The sequence below is a fragment of the Zootoca vivipara genome, chromosome 9, assembly GCF_963506605.1.
Source record: "Zootoca vivipara chromosome 9, rZooViv1.1, whole genome shotgun sequence".
Lineage (NCBI taxonomy): Eukaryota > Metazoa > Chordata > Lepidosauria > Squamata > Lacertidae > Zootoca > Zootoca vivipara.
The window spans coordinates 6,008,792-6,035,801 of NC_083284.1; the positions used below are offsets into that span (position 1 = coordinate 6,008,792).

Here is a 27,010-nt window from a genome sequence, read left to right on the forward strand (position 1 = left end):
ATTTGGAAAAGACGATAATGTCGAATCGTTTCTATTTACCTTCGAACGCGTTTGTGTGGAATTTCAAATACCTGAGGAGAACTGGATGCTTTATTTAAGACCTCAAATTTGTGGGATACTAAGTGAAATTTATGCTGACCTGAGGGAAGAAGAGCTGTCAAGTTACCAAGTATTTAAGCAAAGGGTCAGGGTTCGATGTGGACTCACGGCTGAACAAAGCAGAAAGGCTTTTCGTGAGGCAAAAAAGGAACATAAAGAGACTTATGCCCAACTAGCTAGCCGCTTAGATAAATTACTTGACAGATGGATTCAAGGGAGTGGAGTGAAGAACTTTGATGAGTTAAAACAATTAATTTGTTTAGAACAATTTTTTAAGCAAATCCCTAGCAATTTACGTTGGTTCTTGAGGGATAAAAAACTGAAAACTGTGGCAGGGGTTGCTGAGGTCTTAGACGAACTACAAGGAGATTTCAATGAAATAGCATTCCCAAAACACTCACAGAAGGGTAATCCATGGAGAAACAGAGAAAATAAAGACAGGCAAGAAAATTTTCCTGTCAGGGAATCAGTTACTGACAAGACAGGGTCTAAGAAAATCACTTGTTTTTTCTGTAATCGTGAGGGCCATGTACGTGCCAGGTGCCCCCTGCTGGTTAAGTCGCAAACTACACCTACTGCAGCTAAACAAGTAAAACTGGTAATGCAGTCACAGGAAAATAGCTCGCCTCAGACAGAAGGCTCAGAGAAAACAGACAGTCCAGCTGAGACTACTTCTAAGGTCTTACAGGTCTGGAGGGCTGAGCAGGAGTGCAACCAAGATTACATGGAGCCAATTGAATTAAATGGTCAGTCTTGTTTAGGTTTGAGGGACACAGGAGCAGAAGTCTCACTTGTCAAATCACAATTTGTTCCAAAGGAGCAGTACCTCAAGGGTCAGTCCTATAGTTTAAAAGGCATATGGGGCCCACATTTTGAAGTACCATTAGCTGAAGTTGATATTACCTACAAAGGATTTTGTGGCAAGTGGAGAGTAGGAATCCTAAATGAATTGGAGGTACCCTTTTTAATAGGGAATGACCTAGCTAGTCAGAAGCACCGTATTCAAGTGATAACTAGGTCACAGTCTCAAGTCACTGAGAGTAATCCTCCTGCAGTTATAGAGACACCCATAGAACCTGGTGAGGATGAAGGGCTGATTAGCGTGCCAGTGGTCCAGGAGCACGGTGCCCAATTCTTGAGTGATCAAAAAGAGGATGAAACTATAAAAGAGCTGTGGGGTAAAGCACAAAGTCCTAATGCCGAAGTAACTGTGGAGAACCCCTGCTTATTTACCACCATTGAGGGAAGACTGTATAGAATTTCTAGGAGGAGGAAAACTGCTGCTGTTTGGGAAAGGAAGAAACAGTTAGTGTTGCCAAGAGCTTACCGGTTGCAAGTGCTACAAATGGCACACGACGCACCCTCAGCAGCGCATCTAGGCATTAGAAAGACTAGTGATAGAATCCAAGCAAGATTTTACTGGCCTGGGATGGGCAAGGACATCAAAGAGTATTGCAAGTCCTGTGTGATCTGCCAAAAAGCAGGCAAAAGAGCGGACAAAACGCGAGGCTTGTTACAGTCTATTCCCGTAATTACTGAGCCCTTTTCCAGAGTAGGAGTGGACATCCTCGGGCCTATCTCCAGAGTTACAAAAAGGGGGAATAAGTTTATTTTATGCCTAGTGGATTATGCTACGCGCTATCCAGAAGCAATACCTCTGAAGGACATTGACTCAAAGACTGTAGCAAAAGCCCTCATGTCGGTGTTCTTAAGGCTTGGATTCCCCAAAGAAATTATAACAGATTTAGGGACATCCTTCACATCCAAGACCATGGAAGAGCTTTTAACTCTTTGTGGAATTAAGCATGTTAAAACTACGGCTTATCATCCACAGTCGAATGGCTTGACGGAGAAATTTAATTCGACCCTGAGCCGGATGCTAAAAACCTATTCCATCAATCATCCTAACGACTGGGATGAGAGGCTGCAACACTTCCTATTTGGTTATCGCGAAGTGCCGCAGGAGAGCACAGGGTTCAGTCCTTTTGAACTCCTATTTGGACGACAGCCACGAGGACCCCTAGACTTGATGAAAGCAGCGTGGTCAGGGGAGGAGCAGATCGACAGCCCTGATGTTGTGACGTATCTACAGGAGCTGCAGAGCGACCTTCAAGAGCTACGGGAGCAAGCTGCTCACAACTTGCAACAGGCACAGCGTCGACAGAAGCAGTGGTATGATGCACACGCAAGAGACAGAACTTTCCAGCCTGGTGACAGTGTGCTCGTGTTAAGAACAAGACGTCGAAAGAAGTTGGAGATGTCGTGGGACGGTCCCTTCAAAGTGGTCGAGAGGATATCAGCGGTGAACTATTTGGTAGAGTTAGATGGGGAAGGGAACCGATGTAAAAACTTTCATGTAAATTTACTTAAGCCTTATTTTGACAGAAATAAGTTGGTGTTGCAAGTGAAGGGGAAGGTGACCCAAGGAATTCATTTAACTGGGTGGGGAGAGCTGAGTAAGGGCACAACTCTAGCAGAGGTGTCATTCGATGAAAGTCTGACCCCAGAGCAAAAGGAGCAGTTAAAATTAGTCCTTGCTCAGTTTGCTCAGATCTTCTCAAACATCCCAGGGAGGACCAACCTAGCAACTCATAAAATAGATACGGGGGAAGCAAGACCCATAGCTACCCCCCCTTACAGGGTGACGGGAGAGCACGCCGACTTGGTCTCTACAGAGATCAGGGAGATGCTTGCACTGGGATTGATTGAGCCCTCTTACAGCCCCTGGTCATCGCCCCTGCTCTTGGTCAGGAAGCCAGACAAGACCTTTCGTCCCTGTGTAGACTTCAGAAAGTTGAACCAGGTGACCGTGCCGGACGTTTACCCCATGCCACGGGTGGACGACTTGGTTGAGACCATAGGAAAAGCGAATTATATATCTACACTTGACTTAACAAAAGGGTACTGGCAAGTGGAAATGGATCCCTTAGATAAGCCCAAAACCGCTTTCATCACTAGAGATGGGTTGTTTGAATTTAAAGTGTTGCCTTTTGGGTTAAAGAACGCGGCAGCCACGTTCCAGCGACTCATCGATAGGATGCTAAGGGGTCTGAAAACGTTCGCCCTTGCTTACATTGACGACATAGCGGTGTTTAGCCCATCGTGGAGAGATCACTTACAACACCTAAGTGTGGTTTTCCAGAGGATAAAAGCGGCAGGTTTAACTGTAAAAGCGGCTAAGTGTCAGATGGGGAAAAGACAGGTTAAATACTTAGGCCATGTTCTCGGAGGGGGAGTGATCAGGCCAGATACTAACAAAGTGGAAGCCATCAGAAGCTGGCCGGCTCCCAAAACTAAGAAGCAGGTGCGTGCCTTTATAGGAGCTATAGGTTATTATAGGCGTTTTATCCCCCAGTTCAGCACTCACGCGGCTGTGTTGAGTGACTGCACGAAGAAAAGCCGCCCGGACAAGATTATCTGGACATCACAGTGTCAACAAGCTTTTGAACTTTTAAAGGCTGCTCTGATGACAGAGCCCATTTTAAAAGCACCTGATTTCTTTTGCCCTTTTAATTTAATGACGGACGCATCAGGTGTTGGTTTAGGTGCAGTACTGGCACAGGAGGGAGAAGGAGGTTTTTTACACCCGGTGTTATATATCAGCCGGAAGCTATTGGAGAGGGAAAAGCACCTCTCTACCATAGAACTCGAATGCCTAGCGATTTTGTGGTCCGTAGGTAAACTGAAGCCTTACCTGTGGGGCCGAAAGTTTACCCTATATACCGATCACTCACCGCTGAAATGGCTAAACCAAATGAAGGGTAACAACAGCAAGTTAATCAGGTGGAGCATGCAGTTACAGGATTACACATTTGATGTCAAGCACATAAGTGGGAAGGAAAACATCATAGCGGACGCTTTATCCAGGTATTTTTGAGAGGTATAGAATGGTGCGAATTATTATATGAAATGGTGGGAACCCTAGCAAGACATTTGTGCTAAGGAGTTATAATCTAACACATGCCAAACATGATTTATCTGTGTACAAGTTTATGAGATGTGAATTTAGTTGACTTTGTAGTATGAATGTTATAGAATGCATTGATGTATTTTTAACCCCAAGCCCATTGCTTTGGCATTGCTCTAGTTAATTAAGAGCAAGCCGACGCAATGTCTTTGTGGTGGGGGTAGATATGTGACAAATTGAAGCACTTTTAAAATCTTTATTCCTGCCCGGCTGGCAAAGAGTTAACCCACCTCCAGCCTGACTGGCATAGAACTCTGATGGGGGCGGGACTGTGCCCGGTTTTAAAAAAGGAGGGAGAGTCGGTTTGGTCAGTTAGGAGGGAGAGGGAGGAAGGTGTGGTGTGATGTTATGTGGTGGCTTGTATGAAGACAGTTAAGAGGCTAGGAAAACTTAAAGTTAAATGTTTGACTGAGTTTATTTTGTACAACTGGAACAAAGCTAATTAATAAATGACAAGTTAAAGAATCACTTATGTTTTTAACACAATAAAACTTCATCTCTGTTTTTGCCAACAAGAGGTCCGTTTGTATTTTTCCAGCGAGGTACCAGGACTCACGGCCGTGGTGACTCAAGAGAGGGCCAAACTCACCTCAGGCAGGGAGGTGGTGGTTTGTGTCCTGAAGTTACACGGAGGAGGCTTAGAAGGGTAACCTGAGGTGCCAAGAAGTTGCCAGAGTGCCTAGGGCAAACTTCTACAGTGGGGGAATCCAACTGAGGGAGACCCTTTACAGGAGGCAAGAGGTTATTCCTGGGGGACAGCCTAGAGTTTCTTAAGGTACCAGGCCACGTAGGCTGGAAGGCTCTCCTTACTTAGAAACCCATTAGGAAAAGGGGTTTATTTTTGAGGCGGCAGGAGAAGAGGGTGGGTGTTTTCCCCTCTGGATTCCTGTGTCGCAGTGATAGTAAGGTAGAGTGGGACCCGGGTCGTCACACCCTCATAGTCAACAAAAGAGTGGCAAAAGCTGTAATGGGATGCAATCTCAAAAATGACAGAATGATCTCGATACGAATCCAAGGCAGACCTTTTAACATCACGGTAATCCAAGTTTATGCACCAACTACCGGTGCTGAAGAAAGTGAAATTGACCGATTCTATGAAGACCTACAACACCTTCTAGAAATGACACCAAAGAAGGATGTTCTTCTCATTACAGGGGATTGGAATGCTAAAGTAGGGAATCAAGAGATAAAAGGAACAACTGGCAAGTTTGGCCTTGGAGTTCAAAATGAAGCAGGGCAAAGGCTAATAGAGTTCTGTCAAGAGAACAAGCTGGTCATCACAAACACTCTCTTCCAACAACACAAGAGACGACTCTACACATGGATATCACCAAATGGGCAGCATCGAAATCAGATTGATTATATTCTCTGCAGCCAAAGATGGAGAAGCTCTATACAGTCAGCGAAAACAAGACCTGGAGCTGACTGTAACTCAGATCATCAGCTTCTTATAGCAAAATTCCAGCTTAAACTGAAGAAAGTAGGAGAAACCACTGGGCCAGTAAGATACAATCTGAATCAAATCCCTTATGAATACACAGTGGAAGTGAGGAACAGGTTTAAGGATTTAGATTTGGTGGACAGAGTGCCTGAAGAACTATGGATGGAGGCTCGTAACATTATACAGGAGGCAGCAACGAAAACCATCCCAAGGAAAAGGAAATGCAAGAAAGCAAAATGGCTGTCCAACGAGGCCTTACAAATAGCGGAGGAGAGGAGGCAAGCAAAATGCAAGGGAGATAGGGAAAGATACAGGAAACTGAATGCAGATTTCCAAAAAACAGCAAGGAGAGACAAGAGGGTCTTCTTAAATGAACAATGCAAAGAAATAGAGGAAAACAATAGAATGGGGAAAACCAGAGATCTGTTCAAGAAAATTGGAGATATGAAAGGAACATTTCATACAAAGATTACCATAATCAAGGACAAAAGTGGTAAGGACCTAACAGAAGCAGAAGACATCAAGAAGAGGTGGCAAGAATACACAGAGGAATTATACCAGAAAGATATGGAGATCTCGTACACCCCAGGTAGTGTGGCTGCTGACCTTGAGCCAGACATCTTGGAGAGTGAAGTCAAATGGGCCTTAGAAAGCACTGCTAATAACAAGGCCAGTGGAAGTGATGATATTCCAGCTGAACTATTTAAAATTTTAAAAGATGATGCTGTTAAGGTGCTACACCCAATATGCCAGCAAGTTTGGAAAACTCAGCAATGGCCAGAGGATTGGAGAATATCAGTCTACATCCCAATTCCAAAGAAGGGCAGTGCCAAAGAATGCTCCAACTACCGCACAATGGCGCTCATTTCACACGCTAGCAAGGTTATGCTTAAAATTCTACAAGGCAGGCTTAGGCAGTATGTGGACCGAGAACTCCCAGAAGTGCAAGCTTGATTTCGAAAGGGCAGAGGAACCAGAGACCAAATAGCAAACATGCGCTGGATTATGGAGAAAGCTAGAGAGTTCCAGAAAAACGTCTACTTCTGCTTCATTGACTATGCAAAAGCCTTTGACTGTGTCGACCACAGCAAACTATGGCAAGTTCTTAAAGAAATGGGAGTGCCTGGTCACCTCATCTGTCTCCTGAGAAATCTCTATGTGGGACAAGAAGCTACAGTTAGAACTGGATATGAACAACTGATTGGTTCAAAATTGGGAAAGGAGTACGACAAGGTTGTATATTGTCTCCCTGCTTATTTAACTTATATGCAGAATTCATCATGCGAAAGGCTGGACTAGATTAATCCCAAGCAGGAATTAAGATTGCCGGAAGAAATATCAACAACCTCAGATATGCAGATGACACAACCTTGATGGCAGAAAGCGAGGAGGAATTAAAGAACCTTTTAATGAGGGTGAAAGAGGAGAGCGCAAAATATGGTCTGAAGCTCAACATCAAAAAAACCAAGATCATGGCCACTGGTCCCATCACCTCCTGGCAAATAGAAGAGGAAGAAATGGAAGCAGTGAGAGATTTTACTTTCTTGGGCTCCTTGATCACTGCAGATGGTGACAGCAGTCACGAAATTAAAAGACGCCTGCTTCTTGGGAGAAAAGCAATGACAAACCTAGACAGCATCTTAAAAAGCAGAGACATCACCTTGCCGACAAAGGTCCGTATAGTTAAAGCTATGGTTTTCCCAGTAGAGATGTATGGAAGTGAGAGCTGGACCATAAAGAAGGCTGATCGCTGAAGAATGGATGCTTTTGAATTATGGTGCTGGAGGAGACTCTTGAGAGTCCCATGGACTGCAAGAAGATCAAACCTATCCATTCTTAAGGAAATCAGCCCTGAGTGCTCACTGGAAGGACAGATCGTGAAGCTGAGGCTCCAATACTTTGGCCACCTCATGAGAAGAGAAGAATCCTTGGAAAAGACCCTGATGTTGGGAAAGATTGAGGGCACTAGGAGAAGGGGACGACAGAGGACGAGATGGTTGGACAGTGTTCTCGAAGCTACGAACATGAGTTTGACCAAACTGCGGGAGGCAGTGCAAGACAGGAGTGCCTGGCGTGCTATGGTCCATGGGGTCACGAAGAGTCGGACATGACTAAACGACTAAACAACAACAACAACAGCAAACAGCCTTCACACCCAACAGTCTCATGTTAATGTCTCCAACGCTGCTGTTGGACATTTTGCAACAGGATGAGAGTTAAGCATCCTCTGCCACTACCTTGCAACTGGGGAGCTAGGCACTGGAACTCCCAAGGGGGTCAGTTGTCAGTCATCCCTCTCTTTTGTGTGTGGCAGGAAGGCCACAGGGGATATCCAGGCACAGGTATGTTCCACTGTGAGGTACACCTCCTCTTTTCTGCTCTGTGGAACCATACAAATCTGATACAGACAAGCAATTGCTATATGCAGCAAGGAAAGAGATTCTGTACCTGTTAAATTGTACTGGTTCTGCTCTGTGGAACCGTACAAATCTGATCTGGACAAGCAATTGCTATATGCAACAAGGAAAGAGATTCTGTACCTATTAAATTTTACTGCTCTGTGGAACCGTACAAATCTGATCTGGACAAGCAATTGCTATATGCAGCAAGAAAAGAGATTCTGTACCTATTAAATTTTATTAGTTGGCATCTGCTGTCTTGCGAGGCAATGGAGTGTGCCTCTTCCTTAGCAGCACCGAAATTACCTTCCTGGGGTGCAAACCCTTCCCAGATGACAAAACCCCCTCTCAGCCTTGCTGATATGGTCCAGAGGAAAGCAGAGCAAGGCATTTGACACCAGCTTTGCTGCAGGGGTTATTTTTACATAACTGCCTGCTTGTTGATACCAATACATTGGTGCCTTGGTTCTCAAATTTAATCCGTTCTGGAAGTCCGTTCCAGATGGTGTGCTTTCCCATAGAAACTAATGCAAAATGGATTAATTCGTTCCAGGCATTTTTAAAAACAACCCTAAAACAGCTATTTAACATGAATTTTATTATCTAATGAGACCATTGATCCATAAAATAAAAGCAGTAAACAATTTACTGCAGTCACACAATCAATCAATCAATCAATCAATCAATCAGTAGCTGAACTGGGTTCCACACAGGCACAAAAACAAAACAAAAAAGAGCCGCAAAAGCAAAAACGCAAAATAAATAGCAAAAACAGGCATATATCAGTGTACACTCAAAATGGAATTGTGGCACTCAAATCAGAAGCATAACACTCAAAACGGAGCACGTTCGGCTTCCAAAAAAGATTTGCAAACTAGAACATTTACTTCTGGGTTTGCAGTGTTTGGGTTCCAAGTTGTTTGCGTATCAAGGCGTTTGAGAACCAAGGTACCACTGTAATTCATTTTCAAAAGCATTTTCCCTGTTACATGCCAGCAGGAATAAAGAGCAGAGCTGGTCTGTTTTTGTTCGAAAAACTAAGCACGGAGGAAGGGTTTAATTTCCTCCATGAGTGTACATCACCCCAAGAATGAGATAAGCCAATGGGCGCATGGTCAGCCAAGCCAGTTGCTATGGCAACAGCCCAATGCCATCAATATACAGTAAGTGATTCTGGCTCATGAGCTCATTGTGTCTGGGGTCTTGTGCTGCGTGTTGGGGTCAGTCTTGTGAAGCGAGGGAGTCTGTCCGGAAGCATTGATTTGGAGTCTGTGTTACGTCTTCTGTCAGTGTTTGAAAAAAAGCAAAGGTTGTGACTTCCTTAGTCTCCTCAGCCTGGTCCTCGGACCCTTGTCGGCATAAAAGAGTCCACCAGGAGAGTGTCCTTGCAGAGTATTTTCTGCTTTTATTCTTAAAAGTCTTTATCTGGAAACGACCAACCTGTACACAACCAACTGTACACACATCAACACTCACTACCGGCTTTCACCAACCAACCCAACCACCACAAACACCCAAACTGATCATTCTATATATACATAAGCATATTTGGGTGAATGGTTGCAGGAGTCATGCAGGCTTTGCCAATTCATTGTAGGCAGTAGACTTAGTTCCTTTTTGAACTTAAGAAACAGCGGCTAATTTTTAAGCCGGAACACCCCTTCTGTTTCTTAGTTACAAAAACCCTCAACAGAGGGACTGGATTATGCTCTCTGCACATGCATAGAAGTATACCACAGGTATGTACTTGGGGAAGCATGTATCCAAAATGAGGTCCTGTTGTCCCCAGGACAATCCTTATGAGGAACGATGCCTTATGAGGAACGGCTTAGGGAGCTGGGTATGTTTAGCCTGGAGAAGAGAAGGTTAAGGGGTGATATATAAAAGGATGTCATATAGAGGAGGGAGAAAGGTTGTTTTCTGCTGCTCCAGAGAAGCGGACACGGGGCAATGGATTCAAGCTACAAGAAAGAAGATTCCACCTAAACATTAGGAAGAACTTCCTGACAGTAAGAGCTGTTCGGCAGTGGAATTTGCTACCAAGGAGTGTGGTGGAGTCTCCTTCTTTGGAGGTCTTTAAGCAGAGGCTTGACGGGCATATGTCAAGAATGCTTTGATGGTGTTTCCTGCTTGGCAGGGGGTTGGACTGGATGGCTCTTGTGGTCTCTTCCAACTCTATGATTCTATGAATCCCAAAATGTACTCTAGAGAAGCCTCCAATCCTCTGGAGCAGATTTTGAGGGTGAACTGGGGGTTACAAGTAAAAAGAGCAGGGAATTCTACCCGCAAGCAGAAGTCTGTTGTGTGAGTGGAACAGCAGCATTGGCTATAGAATCACAGAATCATTGAGTTGGAAGGGACCCAAGGGGCCCCCATCCTCCTGCAAGGCAGGAATCTCAATAAAAGAAAGATAATTATATGCAGTGATGGATTTATGTATAAGCTAGCCCTTATTTTAAAGGGGAAAAAACTGGATGTACATTTCCAAAATATAAGATAAAACACAAACAAAAAAACAAAACAAAACATACAGCAACAGTGTTTTGTGTTGTGTAGGCTCCTATGATGCTAGCCTGCTCCCTAAAATATCACTGGTTTGCTCATTTCTATATATAGGGTGCCTACCTTCTGCACGGAGTGGTTGCATGGCAACATGTGCAAGTGGCTTTAGATACCTATTAGGTCCATAAATTGCCATATAGCATATATTCAACACGAAAAACGGGGACAATTTGTTGTTGACAAAGGACAGCTGGACATATAAAGGGCCCCATTACCTTCAGTAGCTGTGGGTCTCATCAAACCTAAATCCGGCCTTGATCAAATGATTCTCGGTTTCCCACCTGCAAGATTAGCCAAAAGAAGAAAACCCCACAACTGTTGGAGCCAGTCCACAGTTCTAATACAAGGGACGTACATGTGGAATATTACCTGAACCAAGGGGTCAAAGCCCATACTGTACAACTGTCCCATGTGAAGCGGGACACCCAGATTTACTGAAGCTGCTCTGGCTTCTGATACCAATCCCAGATGCCCTGTTTTGGCTCCTATGTTCTGGCTGCACATTTTCCTTTATTTCTTTCCTTTAAAAAAAATTTTCATTGATTTTCGAAGATATAAACATACAACATAAAACAGTACAAAATCCAAATATCAAGATTACTCTGAATCTCCTGACTCCCCCCCCCCCGATCCCTTTTAAATTCAATTTTCAGCCACATATCAGAACTTATCCAATTTTTCATCTTCCTAAGTTATCTATACGTTCACAAGTGTATTTAAAATCCTGCTAATGTTTTGACCTGCTTACAATGAATTTGTATATACATTATAAATATTTCCCCTTTAAAAAAAAAATTGTCTTCTTGATTCCTGAGCTTCTGGAAGTATGTCTGTTTTGTAGTGGCTGCAATAGTGGCAGAGGAGGAGGACGCAAAGGGAGGGAGGGAGTTGAGGGGGCGGGGCCAGAGTGAGAGGGCGGGGTCTCCATCGAGGTCATGATGATAGACGTGTTGTGTCAATGCAAAGGGGAGCTACAAAGGGTATAAAGAGGCAGGTGGTCCAGGAAGGAGGCAGATGCAGGAGGCAGAAGCCAGGAGGGGAAGACAGCCTGCGAGCGAGATTTGCATGCCCACCAAGATGCCTGAGACCTCTCTTCCAGTCTATATCCTCTGCCTACTCACCTTGTCTTCAGCTTCCTACGTCCAGAACTGGTATTCAGAAGGAAAGAGACCTGACCCAGACAAAGAAATCAGACAGGTGTGTGTGTATGAGCGAGAGAGAGAGAGAGAGAGAGAGAATCTCAGTTGATGCACCTGCAAATCTCAATTGATCTCTGAAAGAAACTGCTTTTCTGCTCCTTTGCTGGTTATGGGGAAATTGTTCCAAAGGAAATTGTTCTACAGGGATGGAGCCCTGCTCCTTATGGAAGAGAGACAGGTGCTGCAACTACTATAGCGAAAGAGTGAAGGAATGTTCACTCAAGGCTGCAGAGATGACCATACCTTTAAAGCAGACATCCCCAAACTTCGGCCCTCCAGATGTTTTGGACTACAATCCCCATAGTCCCTGACCACTGGTCCTGTTAGCTAGGGATCGTGGGAGTTGTAGGCCAAAACATCTGGAGGGCTGCTGCCTGCTTTAAAGGATATTTAAAGTGTGCGCACCCCAAATCCTGGGAATGGCAGTCTACCCCTCACAGAGCTACAATTCTCAGGACCCTTAACAAACTACAATTCCCAGGATTATTTAGGTGCTTTAAAATGTGTTCTGAACACACGGGGTGTGCGCTGCCATAGATTATATGTCTATATGAGAGGGAGATAAGACAGTAAGCATCTTAGGAAAGACTTTAATTTGTGTCTTAGATTGTCAAGAAGATGATGCATCTACATTTATTCGGGCACAATCTCAGAAAGAGGCAAAGCCTCTACTAGTAATGGTGCGGGGATCTCGAAGCACAGCTTTAAACCTTCCATATTCTATATTAAGTTGTGGTGCTCTTCGGAAGAGACCTCCTACGAATGAATGAGGGCAATTCAAAAGAAGTAACCGTTTATGACTGAGGTGCATCAAAGGCATTTCATCCGTGTTAAGCAATAATTGACCCCAAATGTGCCCAGTCAACGACTTCAATCTGTGGGACTGGCACTGTTACAAGCAATCAGCCTTTTAGTGTGGCAACACACAAACTTGGGAACTCCCTGCCTATTGAAATCAGGCAGTTCCCTTTGCTTCATTACAATCAAGCGGGATATAAAATTTGTCAAAGAAGTAAATATTAATTGGTGAGGATCAGCTTGTTGAGCTAAACGTCCACATTTGCACTTGGTTCAAATTAAGATTCCTAGTATAATTGGAGTAAACAGAAAGTCCATTTCTGAACCTTGCTAAAAAAAAAAACGATTCAGAGAGAGGCATATCACTGTGCCTGGTAGATGTGGTGAGGGATATTAAAAAATAAAATGATTAACCAATACAATGTCTGTATGAAATGGGGAGGGGGAGAGCAACATGCACCACCCTGAACTCCTTTGAGAAAAGGTAGGATATAAACCCTGTCATAATAATGATAATGTGCACTAAATTCAGTGTGTCCACCCTGAGTAACATTAAGTGGGATGTCACCCATGGTGTTTACACTTAGGAAAATATGCATAGGACTGTAGCCTCAAATGGTTTTGAAAGGGGAATCAGAGAACTCAATCCTGGGGGACAGGTCTATGTTAGCCAGCATGGTTAGATGGAACCTCCAGCTTCAGAAGCAGTATACCTCTGATACGCAAGGCAGGGACAGGGATTCCCCTGCTTGTGGGATACCTGGCAGCACCTGGCTTGTTGCTAGAGAATGTTGGTCTGGATGGATTTCCGTGAGCTCTGCTGGATCAGACCAAACACCCACCTAGTTCAGCATACCTGTAGTCACCTTGTCGTAGCCAAACTCAAACTCGGCACCACCTCTCTCTCTCTCTCTCTCTCTCTCTCTCTCTCTCTCTCTCTCTCTCTCTCTCTCTCAGTGCCTCGCCTGTGGTCCTGAAAAGAGTGGACACTGCTTTGCTCCCAATATCTGCTGCGGGGAGGAATTTGGCTGCCACTTTGGCACCTCGGCAACCCAGAGCTGCCAGGAGGAGGATAAGCTGCCTGACCCCTGCATGTCCGGCTGGAAGTGGTGCGGTGAAGAAGGGAGATGTGCACTCTCGCGCATGTGCTGCGGTATCGGTAAGGGTATCTGTGTGCGGGAGATGAAGTTCACCAAGATGGGGTGCTGGAGAGAGGAGGAGGGGGGATGCGAGTCAGAAAAGTCAAGTGGAAAACCACCCCCAAGGCCATCAATCACCTCCTGGCCATCAATCACCTCAGGACGCGCTGCCAGAAAAGCATAGCTATCTCGCCATAAGCTTCCCATAACCTGTTGTAGTATGTTTGTGGGTCATAAATCCTTTGACCCACAGAGTCTGCCGCCCTTCACGCTTCCTCAGCGGCTCAGCCACACTTCTCTCTTGTCGGACGTTGCAGAGTTCAAAACGCAGCAAGAAATGGCAGCTGTCTGTGTCTTAGTGGTGTCTCAAATAAACAGCTCGACACCAGTGCTTCTTAATCTAACAGAAGTCTTTATTTCTTTAGCATAAATGAACAGAAAATCCTACAGAATCAAGCTGCATGGCTGCAGTGCTTTTCTCTGTCTCTCTCTCAAAAAAACCAAAACCAACTAACACAGAACAAAGGAGAAATGCCCGGATAATCTGGGCAGGCACCCAGTGAATAAGAACGCCTCCTGGAGTGTTAACTCTATACTGTCCAGAATCCCAACACCCCCTCTCGTTCCCATTGACCTGGGTGTGAATCCAACATACAGTTTTATTTTTTTATATAATAATTTTTTATTAATTTTTGTAAAGACAAAACATACGAAACATACAAAATAAGCTCAGTCCCTTCATTTTCCCTCCACCCACAAGACCACTTCTGCCACCAGTGATACCCATGGGCATTGGGAAACAAAGGGATCCATTTTAAGCTGGGTTTGACTTCCCCCCTCCCTCCTCCCCCCTCATCCCCCCCCCTGCCACTGAGAGGACAGGGGCGGAGGATCTCTGAGGTTTGGTTTATCCCCCAGCTAATTCTTCAATGTATCACTTTAATTAACAACAAAACAACAGATAGAAAAAAAAGAAAAAACAAGAAAAAAGGAAAAGGAAAAGGAAAAAATATAAATTCCGTATCTTATTCTCATAACAGTTTGTTTGCGGCTTCCCCGGTTCTCTTCCTCCTGGATTTCCTAACTTCTTCAATTGATTATGGCGGGTTTTCTATTCTAATTCAAAATCTTATTCTTATCATATTAACTTAATCCTCCTCCTTCTTCATGCTGCCCCCCTCCGAGTCCCCTCCTGCCACTAGGGTAACCCGAGGGGTTCAGCAGTCAAAAGGTTCCATTTTTATGTCTGGGTTTCCTTCCACCCCTCCCTCTCCCCTCAAAACACCCCCTGCCACTGGGTGCAAAGAGTAAAGAGAGGGAGCCAGGCAGTTCTCTACCCAAACATCTGTCTGGTCACCAAAAATATTAAACACAAACTCTAACATATTTCCTCAGCCATTCTTCTGCTCCCTCCAGAAAACTCTTAACCCTAAACTTTTAAAATTCTCTCCTTCCCCCCCTCCCAATGTCCCTTCCCCCAATTGGATCAGCATATCCTTTAACAGGCCAAGATCAGAAACCGTCATTCATCCACCAGAAAAGTAACCTTAAACTAAAGTTTTCACCCCACACCAGTTCTTTCCCACTTCCACTTCCAGGCCTTTGCTCCCCCCTCTTCCTGCCTATCCCCCCCCTCACTAACTCCACTCCACATTTCAATCCCTCCAGGATTTTCATTTCCATCAATCTTCTCTTCACTTTGCTTCTCCTTGTCGGCCTCGTCTCCTTGTTCAAATCTTTGTTTTTCATCATCCAACACATATTTTTTTTGGTCCCAATCAGTCTCCAAATTATCAAATTGTTGCTCCTCACACACAGTCTCAGTCTCAAAATTGTCCTCTAAATCTTGATCTTGCACCTCATTCTCCATTGCTGTTGGATTCAAACATTGCCGTTCCTTGTAAATATCTTCCCATATTTGTAGATAGTTCAGCACAGCCTCCTGGAAGGCTCAAGAAAACTTTATTTTCATACTTCACTTAACCACAGGCAGACCAGAGATAAGGGCCAAAGGGTACTGGAAAGTTCCTCTCTACCACGTTGTCGGCTCCATCTTGGCTGATCTTCTCCTTTGTCTTTAGCTTCATCACAGTTCAAATTTAAATTCCCATTAAATTACTTCTGAATCCTCTTCAATCAGTTTTTATAATCCACAACAATAAAATCGATTTTCTTACTCCTTTTAGCAATTTGACAGCTTTTGACAGCTGTCAAAACGTCTTCCCCCTTGTTACTGCTGAACCTCAAGGGGTATCAACACCGGGGGCTGGGAAGGTTTTGAAAAGTCTTTCTTTCTCTCGGGTCCACAATCTAGAAAAAACTTTTCTCCCTTCGGCTTGAGGATATTTAATGCGCCTCCCGATTGACCATTTGGAAGAGATCGGCTTCCGTTGTTTTGAAATCTCTTCCTATCTTCAAAATTGAAAATTTTAAAATCCAAATAAAGATTTGACTTACTTTGTAAAAGTCTTTTATTTTCTTGGAAGAATCCGCCGCTTGCAGGCTGAGGACTCGGAGCTTCACTTCAAGGAGGTAAGATGAGACCCAAAAATGGCTCCCGCGACTCCACTCCGCTGGCTCTCGATCGCTCTACGGAGCTCTCGGGCAGCAGAGGAATCGCGTCTGGAGCAGGCAGCTGGGTGCTATGTCACCGGGACTCTCTACCCGGTGTTTTTTCGGGGAGTCCGCTTGCTCTGCGGACTCCCCCCCCCCTCCACGAAGCCAGGGACTTCGGAGCGCGAAGTCCCTGCGTCGTACTTCACCAGCGTGACGGACCGGAAGCCCCAACATACAGTTTTAACCCATGTTTAACCCTTCCACAGAACTCTTTGTTTTCCAAAGCTCAAGGGCTTTGTAAAACCGTCAGCAAGGTTTTCTTGGCTAGGACTTAGTTTGATCACATTTGTCCTAACACTCTCACACATGTTTTTGAACCGTATGTCCAAATGCTTGGTCTGTGTTTAAATTGGCCTGATTTTGCCAATTTCAGGCAGGTTTGATTGCCCTCCCACACTGTTATGGGTAGGCAACAATCTTCACATATCTCCTGGACCAGACATGTTTAAAATTCCAGCTCTCTGCATACTCCTGAAAGAGCGCTGAATTCTGCCTCAGTCGACGACGGAGCAATGAGGCTTTGTTTTTTGGAACGCCAGCCAATTACAGAACCTCCAAACATTACAATCATTCCGGGGATTGATTTTCTGTCTGAGGTGTTGGCCCAATCTGCGTCAGCCCAGCATTGAAGCTGTGCATCACCCTGAGCTGACAATTTGAGGCTAAACTCCTTGGTCTCTTGCAGATTCCTAAGGACCCTTTTTACGCCATTCCAGGCCATCATGCTGGGTTTTGCAGCCTCTCGGCTCAGGAGATTGACAGAAAATGCTATGTTGGGCCTGCTCCATTGAGATAGATATAGCAGACTCCCCAGAGCAGATTGAAACACCTCCAGGTTCTCGAACTCTGGCTTTGCCTCGGACTGGGTGTCTTTAAGAAAACACGTCTCCATCGGTGTTTTGACACCTTTGCAATCTGCCATTTTAAACTTTTGCAGCAAGTGCTCTATCTTTGCTCTCTGATTTAGCAAAAAACTGCCATCTTCTTCTCTGTGAATCTGAACCCCCAGGTACATACTCACAGGACCCAATTCTTTGAGTTTGAAGTGCTGCTTCAGCTTCCTTGCAAACTCCAGCACCTGTTTGCTTGTCCTGGCAACTAATACAATGTCATCAATGAAAACAAGAGCTAGTTCCTCGGCTGGCCTGCCCCCTTCAGGTACAGGCAGCCAGACTCTTCTGAAACCCTAGCTTGTTCAGAGTTTCGTCGAGACATGAATTCCAGTTTCTGGCTGATTGTTTCAAGCCATAAATGGAACGGTACCGTCTCCATACCAGTCCTGGCCTATCGCCCTAAAACCCTGGTGGAGGTAACATGTAAATCTCCTCCTGCAGCGGTGAGTTTAAATAGGCAACATCAATGTCAAAATGAGCGACCTCATAACCTCTTTGCGCTGCTACCGCTAAAAGCAATCTCATGGTCTCATTTCTGGCTGTGGGCGTGTACACCTGAGAGTAGTGTAGCCCCAGTCACTGGCTGAAACCTCTTGCCATTATTCTGGCTTTATATTGTGGCTCTCCACTTGTGGTGGGTTTTAACCTGTACACCCAGCGGCAACTCACTGCCTGCTGGCCAGCTGGCAGAGTTGTGAGCATGAAGACTCCTAGAGACTTCATGGCACTAAGCTCCTTTTCCATGGCTTGCTGCCACTTGCTGGATTCTGCCTGAGGTAGTTTCTGCACCTCAGCAAAGCTTTCTGGTTCACACTGAACAAACCCAGCGCACACATTTGCCACTGTGAAACGGTCAGGAGGTTTTGCCTTTGTGGTGCGCTTAGACCGTCTTGTTCGCCCTCTTCTGAACACATTCCAGCTTGTCAATATCTTTCTTAAACTGTGGTGACCAGAGTTGGACACAATTATCCAGGCTGGGTCTGAGCAAGGCAGATAATCCAATAACCCCAGTTGGATCTGTTACTTCCTTTGACCTGGACACTAGACTTCTGTTGATGTAGTCTAGATTGGCATTCACTTTTTTTGCTGCTGCATCAGGCTGTTCTCTCATGGAGCTTGTGGTCTACTAAGACACCAAGATCCTTTTCACATGTACTACAGTCAAGCCAGGTGTCACCCATCCTATATTTGTGCACCTGGTTATTCCTTCTTATGTGTCAAACCTTACATTTGTACCGGAAGATTAAAGCACAGAAGATTAAGCTTGCCAGAAGATTAAAGCACAAAAAAATTCATTTCCCCTCTCCTTTCTTCCACAGAGGGCTGCACCGATGATGCGGAGTGCAAGCGTCCACCGAAGCCCACAGAAAAATAAGAGTCCGAAGAATACCCTAAATAGTGTAAAGAAGACATAAAAATTGGGAGACCAAAATGTAAACACACAACACATAATAAAAGTATTTTATTGCATTGTGTTGCATGTTTTGTCCTGTGTCATTTATGCAGAGAAACACTTGATATTTTCAAATACATGGTGGGGATACTCTGGGCCCCTTAACACTGGTGTTTTATTGCAGCTGTGTTCTGGACACAAATCCACATTGGTAGTGGGTTTCACCTGCTTTAGTTGCTTAGAATAATAGAATCATGGAATTGTAGAGTTGGAAGGGACCACGTGGGTCATCTAGTTCAACAACCCCCTGCATTGCTCATAGTTCAACAACCCCCTGCATTGCAGAGGTTTTTTTGCCCAGGGTGGGAATCTAACCCATGACCCTGAGATTAAGAGTCTCTAGCTCTAACAGCTGACCAATGGTTCTATCTGAACACATTGCTGCTGTCTAGAGGGGCTGCAGCGTAACAACAGCACTGTAAAAAAATAAACCGGAGCATTTGTGGATGAAAAAGTTATGGGATATCCACAGGTAGTAGTGGCAGGACATGCCCTGATTGGAAATGCAAGGGTGGATCTAGACACAGGGGTGGGGGTGGGAGAGGAGAACCCCCCACTCTAAATAAGTCAGGAATTAGATTGTTATAGCAAAAGGGGGGGAATCTGTAGAAATCTGCTCTCTGGCGCCATCTGATGCTGCATGTTTATAGCACATTCAAATCACTGATGTTTAACTAAGGTAGCTGAGTCCCAACTGTGAGTCCACCCCAAAACATTTGCAGGCACAAACAGCATTGATAGTGGAATGGAGTGTGACCACCCTGATAACATCATGTGCACAATTCATCATACATGTGCAATAAAACCAACCTTTGAACTCTGTCTCAGCAAAACCTCTGTGTTACTGTCATAAAGTACTATGGCAAGGGAGGCCGGCAATGCACCACTAGCGTCTTATTTTGGCCTGAGCTTAACGTAATAGGCTCTGAGTCGGACCCCTCCAAGGAACATCCGTACTACAGATTGAAAACGGGTTTAACCCTGGAGCATGTGGGTTGAGGCCCATTGGCTACCCTCACCTGGTTTAGCCGGCCAGTGGAAACCGTACCCTGGGTGTGGCCGCTGTCGCATACTGACAGTTTCTAGGAGCCACAGGTGGGAGCTGAGCGCAGGATGGGGACCAAAGGTGGACAAGCTACCCCAGAAGGAGCATGATGTGTCACCCACCAGATGAACTAACCCTCCCCTAACACACCATGCACCCAACCTGAGTATAAGTGGGTATTAATAATAATATTTTTTTCATTCATTCATTCATTCTTTTCTTCTTTTTTAAGTTTTATTGTAATATTCATAGTACACTCTTATATACATCATATACATTTTGGTATACGTATACAATATTCCATTTCAAACATTGAAAAATAAATATTATTACAAACTCAAAAATTCATCTTGTTATTGTTATTGGTTTTTTTAAATTCCAAATAATTTGCTATGTTTCAAATCTTTATAGTGCATTAAGCTTAAAAAAGGGGGGGAAATATACGGGGGGGGGGAGAAAAAAAATGAAAGAACAGAAAAATTTGTATATGTATAAAAATAAGAGTAAAAAATAAGAGTAAAAATAAATAAAAAATAAAAAATAAAATGAAATAAAAAATAAAGATTGACTTCCCGTCTGGACTTTAAGTGCATCATATTGGCCTTGACGATATACCTGCTTTTCTCATTGTATTCTTACTTTCATTTTTGTACATCCATATCAGGTCATACCTTCATTTTCCTACGTACTTTATGTTACATTATACATGAGTCATTCTAGCGATTCCATGGAAATCACATCATTATTATTATTTCCTTGTACCACTTTGGGCAGCTCCCAGTAGAAGATAAAAAACATGATAAATAACAGATCACTGGACGCTGCCCTTGTTCTCGGAGTCCCGTACATAGCAGCGACACACATCCGAAAGATATGTGCACACGTTAGCAGAGTCAGAAAAATCAAGATTGTGCAGGAAATGTAGCATCAAGCATTTTATTTACAACAAAGAAAACAAAACAAAAGAATCATGGCATGATGGGAGAGCGCCTTCTCACACAGCCTCTCTGTCTGGGGAGAGCGAATAAAGAGCAGAAGTTGTCGACTTGACTCCACCCACATACACACAGTGGTAAGAAACGTAAACATTGGATCATGTGACCCTTTGCAATAGTTGGCAGTGAAAATACATCAAACATTAAAAACTTCCCTAAACGGGGCTGCCTTCAGATGTCTTCTCAAAGTTGGATAGTTGTTTATTTCCTTGACATCTGACGGGAAGGCATTCCACAGAATCTGCCATGCTGATCTGCCCAGGCAGCAATGGGCCCTCTGAGAGGGGTTCATTGACGCTTTTGCAATTCACATGTTCCTAAAGTCATTCCCTGCTGGTGTCAGGTCTAGGAAGCGTCTTCCTGTGGGGATCGCACTGCAGGGGTGGCGTGGGGGGGGCATCTGAGAAGTTGCTCGGAGTTGGGGGGAGTTGTTTGGGCCCCAAACCCCCAAACACTGCAAAACAGTGGGAGGAGGTTTGGTGAGGGTCCACTCACCAATGGGCACTACGTTGGTAGCCCCTGAATTAAAACATGGAGGTAGCAAACAGCCTTCACACCCAAGAGGCTCGTGTTAACGTCTCCAATGCAGCTCTTGGACATTTTGCAACAGGATGAGAGTGAAGCATCCTCTGCCACTCCTTGCAACTGGGGAGCTAGGCACTGCATCTCCCAAGGGGGTCAATTGTCAGTCATTCCTCTCTTTTGTGTGTGGCAGGAAGGCCACAGGGGATATCCAGGCACGGGTATGTCCCGCTGTCAGGTACACCTCTTCTTTTCTGCTCTGTGGAACCATACAAATCCGATACAGACAAGCAATTGCTATATGCAGCAAGGAAAGAGATTCTGTACCTATTAAATTTTACTGGTTCTGCTCTGTGGAACCACACCAATCTGATATGGACAAGCAATTGCTATATGCAGCAAGGAAAGAGATTCTGTACCTATTAAATTTTACTGGTTCTGCTCTGTGGAACCATACAAATCTGATATGGAGAAGCAATTGCTATATGCAGCAAGAAAAGAGATTCTGTACCTATTAAATTTTATTGGTTGGCATCTGCTGTCTTGCGAGACAATGGAGTGTGCCTCTTCCTTAGCAGCACCGAAATTACCTCCCTGGGGTGCAAACCCTGCCCAGATGACAAGACCCCCTCTCAGTCTTCCTGATGTGGTCCAAAGGAAAGCAGAGCAAGGCGTTTGGCACTAACATTGCTGCATGACTGCCTGCTTGTTGGTACCAATACATTGGTACCTTGGTTCTCAAACTTCATCTGTTGCGGAGGTCCGTTCCAGATGGCGCGCTTTCCCATAGAAACTAATGCAAAATGGATTAATTTGTTCCAGGCACTTTTAAAAACAACCCCCAAAACAGCAACTTAAGATGAATTTTACAATTTAACATGAATTTTACGTTCGGCTTCCAAAAAATATTCCCAAACCAGAACATTTACTTCTGGGTTTGCAGTGTTTGGGTTCCAAGTTGTTTGCGTACCAAGGCGTTTGAGAACCAAGGTACCACTGTAATTCGTTTTCAAAAGCACTTTCGCTGTTACATGCCAGCAGGAATAAAGAGCAGAGCTGGTCTGTTTTTGTTGGAAAAACTGGGCCCGGAGGAAGGGTTTAATTTCCTTCATGAGTGTACATCACCCCAAGAATGAGATAAGCCAACAGGCGCATGGTCAGCTAAGCCAGTTGCTATGGTAACAGCCCAATGCCATCAATATACAGTAAGTGATTCTGGCTCATCAGCTCATTGTGTCTGGGGTCTTGTGCTGCGTGTTGGGGTCAGTCTTGTGAAGTGAGGGAGTCTGTCCGGAAGCATTGATTTGGAGTCTGTGTTACGTCTTCTGTCAGTGTTTGAAAAAAAACAAAGGTCGTGACTTCCTTTGTCTCCTCAGCCTGGTCCTCGGACCCTTGTTGGCATAAAAGAGTCCACCAGGAGAGTGTCCTTGCAGAGTATTTTCTGCTTTTATTCTTAAAAGTCTTTATCTGGAACCGACCGACCAACTGTACACACATCAACACTACCGGCTTTCACCAACCAACCCAACCACCACAAACACCCAAACTGATCATTCTATATATACATAAGCATATTTGGGTGAATGGTTGCAGGAGTCATGCAGGCTTTGCCAATTCATTGTAGGCTGTTGACTTAGTTCCTTTTTGAATAAAAGAAACAGCAGCTAATTTTTAAGCCGTGACACCCCTTCTGTTTCTTAATTACAAAAACCCTCAATAGACAGACTGGATTATGCTCTCTGCACATGCACAGAACAGGCATCCCCAAACATGCATAGAACAGGCATCCCCTCCAGATGTTTTGGCCTACAACTCCCATGATCCCAACTAAGAGGGCCAGTGGTCAGGGATGATGGGAATTGTAGTCCAAAACATCTGGAAGGCCAAAGTTTGGGGATGCCTGGCATAGAGGTATACCACAGGTATGTACTTGGGGAAGCATGTATCCAAGATGAGGTCCTCGGTGTTGATCTCCCCCTCCCTATCGTCCCCAGGACAATCCCAAAATGTGCTCTAGAGAGGCCTCCAATCCTCTGGAGCATGTTTTGAGGGTGTGCTGGGGGCTAAAAATAAGAAGAGCAGAGAATTCCACAGGCAAGAAGAAGTCTGTTGTGTGAGTGAAACAGCAGCATTGGCTATAGAATCGCAGAATCATTGAGTTGGAAGGGACCCAAGGGGCCCCCATCCTCCTGCAAGGCAGGAATCTCAATAAAAGAAAGATAATCATATGCAGTGCCAGATTTACGTATAAGCTAAACAAGCTATAGCTTAGGGCCCCACTCTCTTGGGGGCCTCAAAAAAATTGAAAGGGGAAAAAACTGGATGAAAATTTTGTTTCAACCAGGTAAGTAAGGGTGGGGAAGGTGAAGTCCTCCAGATGTTGTTGGACTTGAACTCCCAGTATCCTCCGGGGCATATGGCCATGTTCCTTGGGGCTGATGTGAGCTGCAATGCAGCACCAGCTAGAGAGCCGCATGTCCCCCATCTCTGACTTCTAGCCATACTGCTTTTAACCACTTTCTCTGCACACAGACCAGTACAGCGTTGCCAACTGATAAGAAGAAAAGGACCTGGTCTGCTCTTGTGCTCTTAACAGCAACTTAAATTGAGCAGGTGGTTTTCCCAGCATGACCGTCTATTATGGGCTAGCATCTGCACATCACGCAGATGCTAAAGGGGGAACTGCACTTGTCAGTGGAAAAGTTGTCAAACTCACTCCAGAAGGTGTGCGTACAAAAATGGAATCTTCCCCCCTGGCTTTTAGATGCTCCGTGTTCAAAGCGATTCTTCCATTGTAGCACAACTTCAAGATAACCCATTTTCTCCAGTTACAGGTAGGTAGCCGTGTTGGTCTGAGTCGAAGCAAAATAAAAAAATTCCTTCAGTAGCACCTTAAAGACCAACTAAGTTTATATTTTGGTATGAGCTTTCATGTGCATGCACACTTCTTCAGGTATATGACGTAATTTGTCTTCAAGAGACACACATAAACAAAAAACACCTGAGGGTATTAAAAAATGAAAAACTAGGAATGGAATTCGTTACGGCAGATGCAAAAAAGAAAAGGGGCGTGGTATTGTATGTTAAAAAGAAATGGGAACCAGAATTATTATGGACAGATAATGAAGGCAGAATAGTAATGATAAAAACGACTATTGAGGGCGAGCAATGGATCTGGGTGGGCATTTATGCCCCAAATGGGAGTAAAACAGCCTTCCTAGAAAAATTAGAATCCCAGGTAATGAAGTATGCTCAAAATAAGATCATATTAATGGGGGACACAAATGGAATAATTGACCCAGAATTTGACAAAAGTGTCACCCATCCTATATTTGTGCATCTGGTTGTTCCTGCTTATGTGTCAAACCTTACATTTGTCCCTACGGAAATTCATTTTTTAAAAAACGTTTGCTTCCAGTTCTTCAATCTGTGAAGCTCATCTTCAATCCTGATTCTCTGAGGTCTTAGCTACCCCTCCCAGTTTGGTGTCATCTGCCGATTTGATGATCATCCCCTCTATGCCTTCACCCAAGTCATGTTGAAGAACAACGGGCCCAGGACAGAACCCTGCAGCACCCCACTTGTCACTTTCTCCCAGGATTGTGAAGAACCATTGGGGAGTCCTTTAGAGGCTCAGTTAGTCAACCAGCTACAAATCCACCTAACAGTTCACATCTTTAGCCCACATTTTTCAGTGGTGCCTCGCAACACGAATTTAATTCATTCCAGGAGTCAATTCGTTTTGCAAAAAAATCGTCTTGTGAATCACGGTTTCCCATAGGAATGCATTGAAATTTCTTTTTTTGCCCACGAGAACGCATTAATTAAATTTCAATGCATTCCTATGTGAAACCGCAATTTCGTCTTGCGAGTCACCATCAAATCGCAAGATGCATTCGTCTTGTGAAAAATTCGTCTTGCCTGACATTCGTCTTGCGAGGTACCACTGTACCAGCTTCCCTGCAAGAATACCAGGGGAGACTTTGTGACCAACCCAAAAGGCTTGCCAGAAGATTAAAGCACAGAAAATTTCATTTTTTCCCTCCTTTCTTCCACAGAGAGCTGCATCGAAGATGCGGAGTGTGTGCGTCCCTGAAGCCCACGGGTAGGCAGCCCCCAGAACATCAGCTCTCCAACTTTTATTTCAGAACACCCTCAGAAAAAGAAGAATCCAAAGAACAGGGGTCCGCAAGGTTTACCTTGCCTGGACCGGTTCACTCCAACAGAGGTCTCTCCTTGGGCCAGTTCTTGGGCACGCGTTATGGCGCCCTCAGAAAAAAGGAGAAGAGTCTGAAGAATATCCTAAATAGCGTAAAGAAGGCATAAAAATTGGGAGACCAAATGTAAATACACAGCAAATAATAAAAGTCTTTTATTGCGTTGTGTTGCATGTTTTGTCCTGTGTCATTTCTGCAGAGAAATGCTTGATATTTTCAAATACATGGTGGGGATACTTTGGGCCCCTTAACGCTGGTGTTTTATTGCAGCTGTGTTCTGGACACAAATCCACATTGGTAGTGGATTTAGCCTGCTTTAGTTGCTTAGAATAATAGAATCATGGAATTGTAGAGTTGGAAGGGACCACTTGGATCATTAAGCAAACGGTCTGTGAGCACCTAGAAAGAAACGCTGTGATCACTAAAAGTCAGCATGGGTTTCTGAAAAATAAGTCATGTCAGACTAATCTGATCTCATTTTTTGACAGAATTACAAGCTTGGTAGATGAAGGGAATGCTGTGGTGCCCCAGGATATTCTTGTAAAGAAGCTGGTAAAATGCAGGCTAGACAATGCTACCATTCAGTGGATTTCTAACTGGATGATTGACCGAACCCAAAGGGTGCTCATCAATGGCTCCTCCTCATCCTGGAGAGTAGTGACTAGTGGGGTGCCACAGGGTTCTGTCTTGGGCCCAGTCTTATTCAACATCTTTATCAATGACTTGGATGAGGTGCTTGAGGGCATCCTGAGCAAGTTTGCAGGTGACACCAAATTGGGAGGGGTGGCTAATACCCCAGAGGATAGGATCACACTTCAAAATGACCTTAACAGATTAGACCAGGCATCCCCAAACTTCGGCCCTCCAGATGTTTTGGCCTACAACTCCCATGATCCCTAGCTAACAGGACCAGTGGTTGGGGAAGATGGGAATTGTAGTCCAAAACATCTGGAAGGCCAAAGTTTGGGGATGCCTGGATTAGACAACTGGGCCAAAGCAAACAAGATGAATTTTAACAAGGAGAAATGTAAAGTACTACACTTGGGCAAAAAAAATGAAAGGCACAAATACAGGATAGGAGACACCTGGCTTGAGAGCAGTACATGTGAAAAGGATCTAGGAGTCTTGGTAGACCACAAACTTGACATGAGTCAACAGTGTGATGCAAAAATCATGTTTTAATTTTCCCTGCTCTCTCGCGCCATCTGGTGTCAGTATTTTCATCCTTCCCATTGCAAGGATCACATGATCCTATTGTTTACTTTCCATACCGTGGGAATGGTAGAGACGGAAGCCAATCTGTCAGACTCCTGTTACTGTTACTTTTGTATCTCTTTGTTCTGTCTTGCGACAAGACAGGATGTCTGTATGAGAGCTGCTCCTTTCGTACATGTTTGTTATGTTCTTTTATTTGGCTAATTAGTAGAAATAAATTAGGTGTACTACAAAACCTCCACAGCTTCGCTTCTGTTTGACTCTGCTGAGTTTGGGTGCTCACATGGGCAGCTGTGAGTCCATAGCACCAAGACCCGCTCCTCAGGAATGCTGTGCTGGTGTTCCCGTTACCAGAGGAGTCTTCTGAGGGTCGGAGGAGTTGCTGCTATTGACCAGCTCAGAGAGAGGGTGCCAACATCTGGTGTTGCATGTTTATAGCACATTCAAATC

At 44.5% G+C, this 27,010-nt stretch overlaps 1 protein-coding gene across 1 annotated transcript; it reads left to right on the top strand.

Annotated features, from left to right (window-relative positions):
* Window positions 1–11,516: 11,516 nt before the first annotated feature.
* LOC132592674 (oxytocin-neurophysin 1-like) lies at window positions 11,517–18,568 on the top strand. The gene is made up of 3 exons (XM_060279127.1): window positions 11,517–11,665; window positions 13,423–13,624; window positions 18,433–18,568. Exons 1-3 carry the CDS (start codon window positions 11,534–11,536, stop codon window positions 18,486–18,488), a joined length of 390 nt encoding a protein of 129 aa, XP_060135110.1. The 5' UTR covers window positions 11,517–11,533; the 3' UTR covers window positions 18,489–18,568.
* Window positions 18,569–27,010: the final 8,442 nt, after the last annotated feature.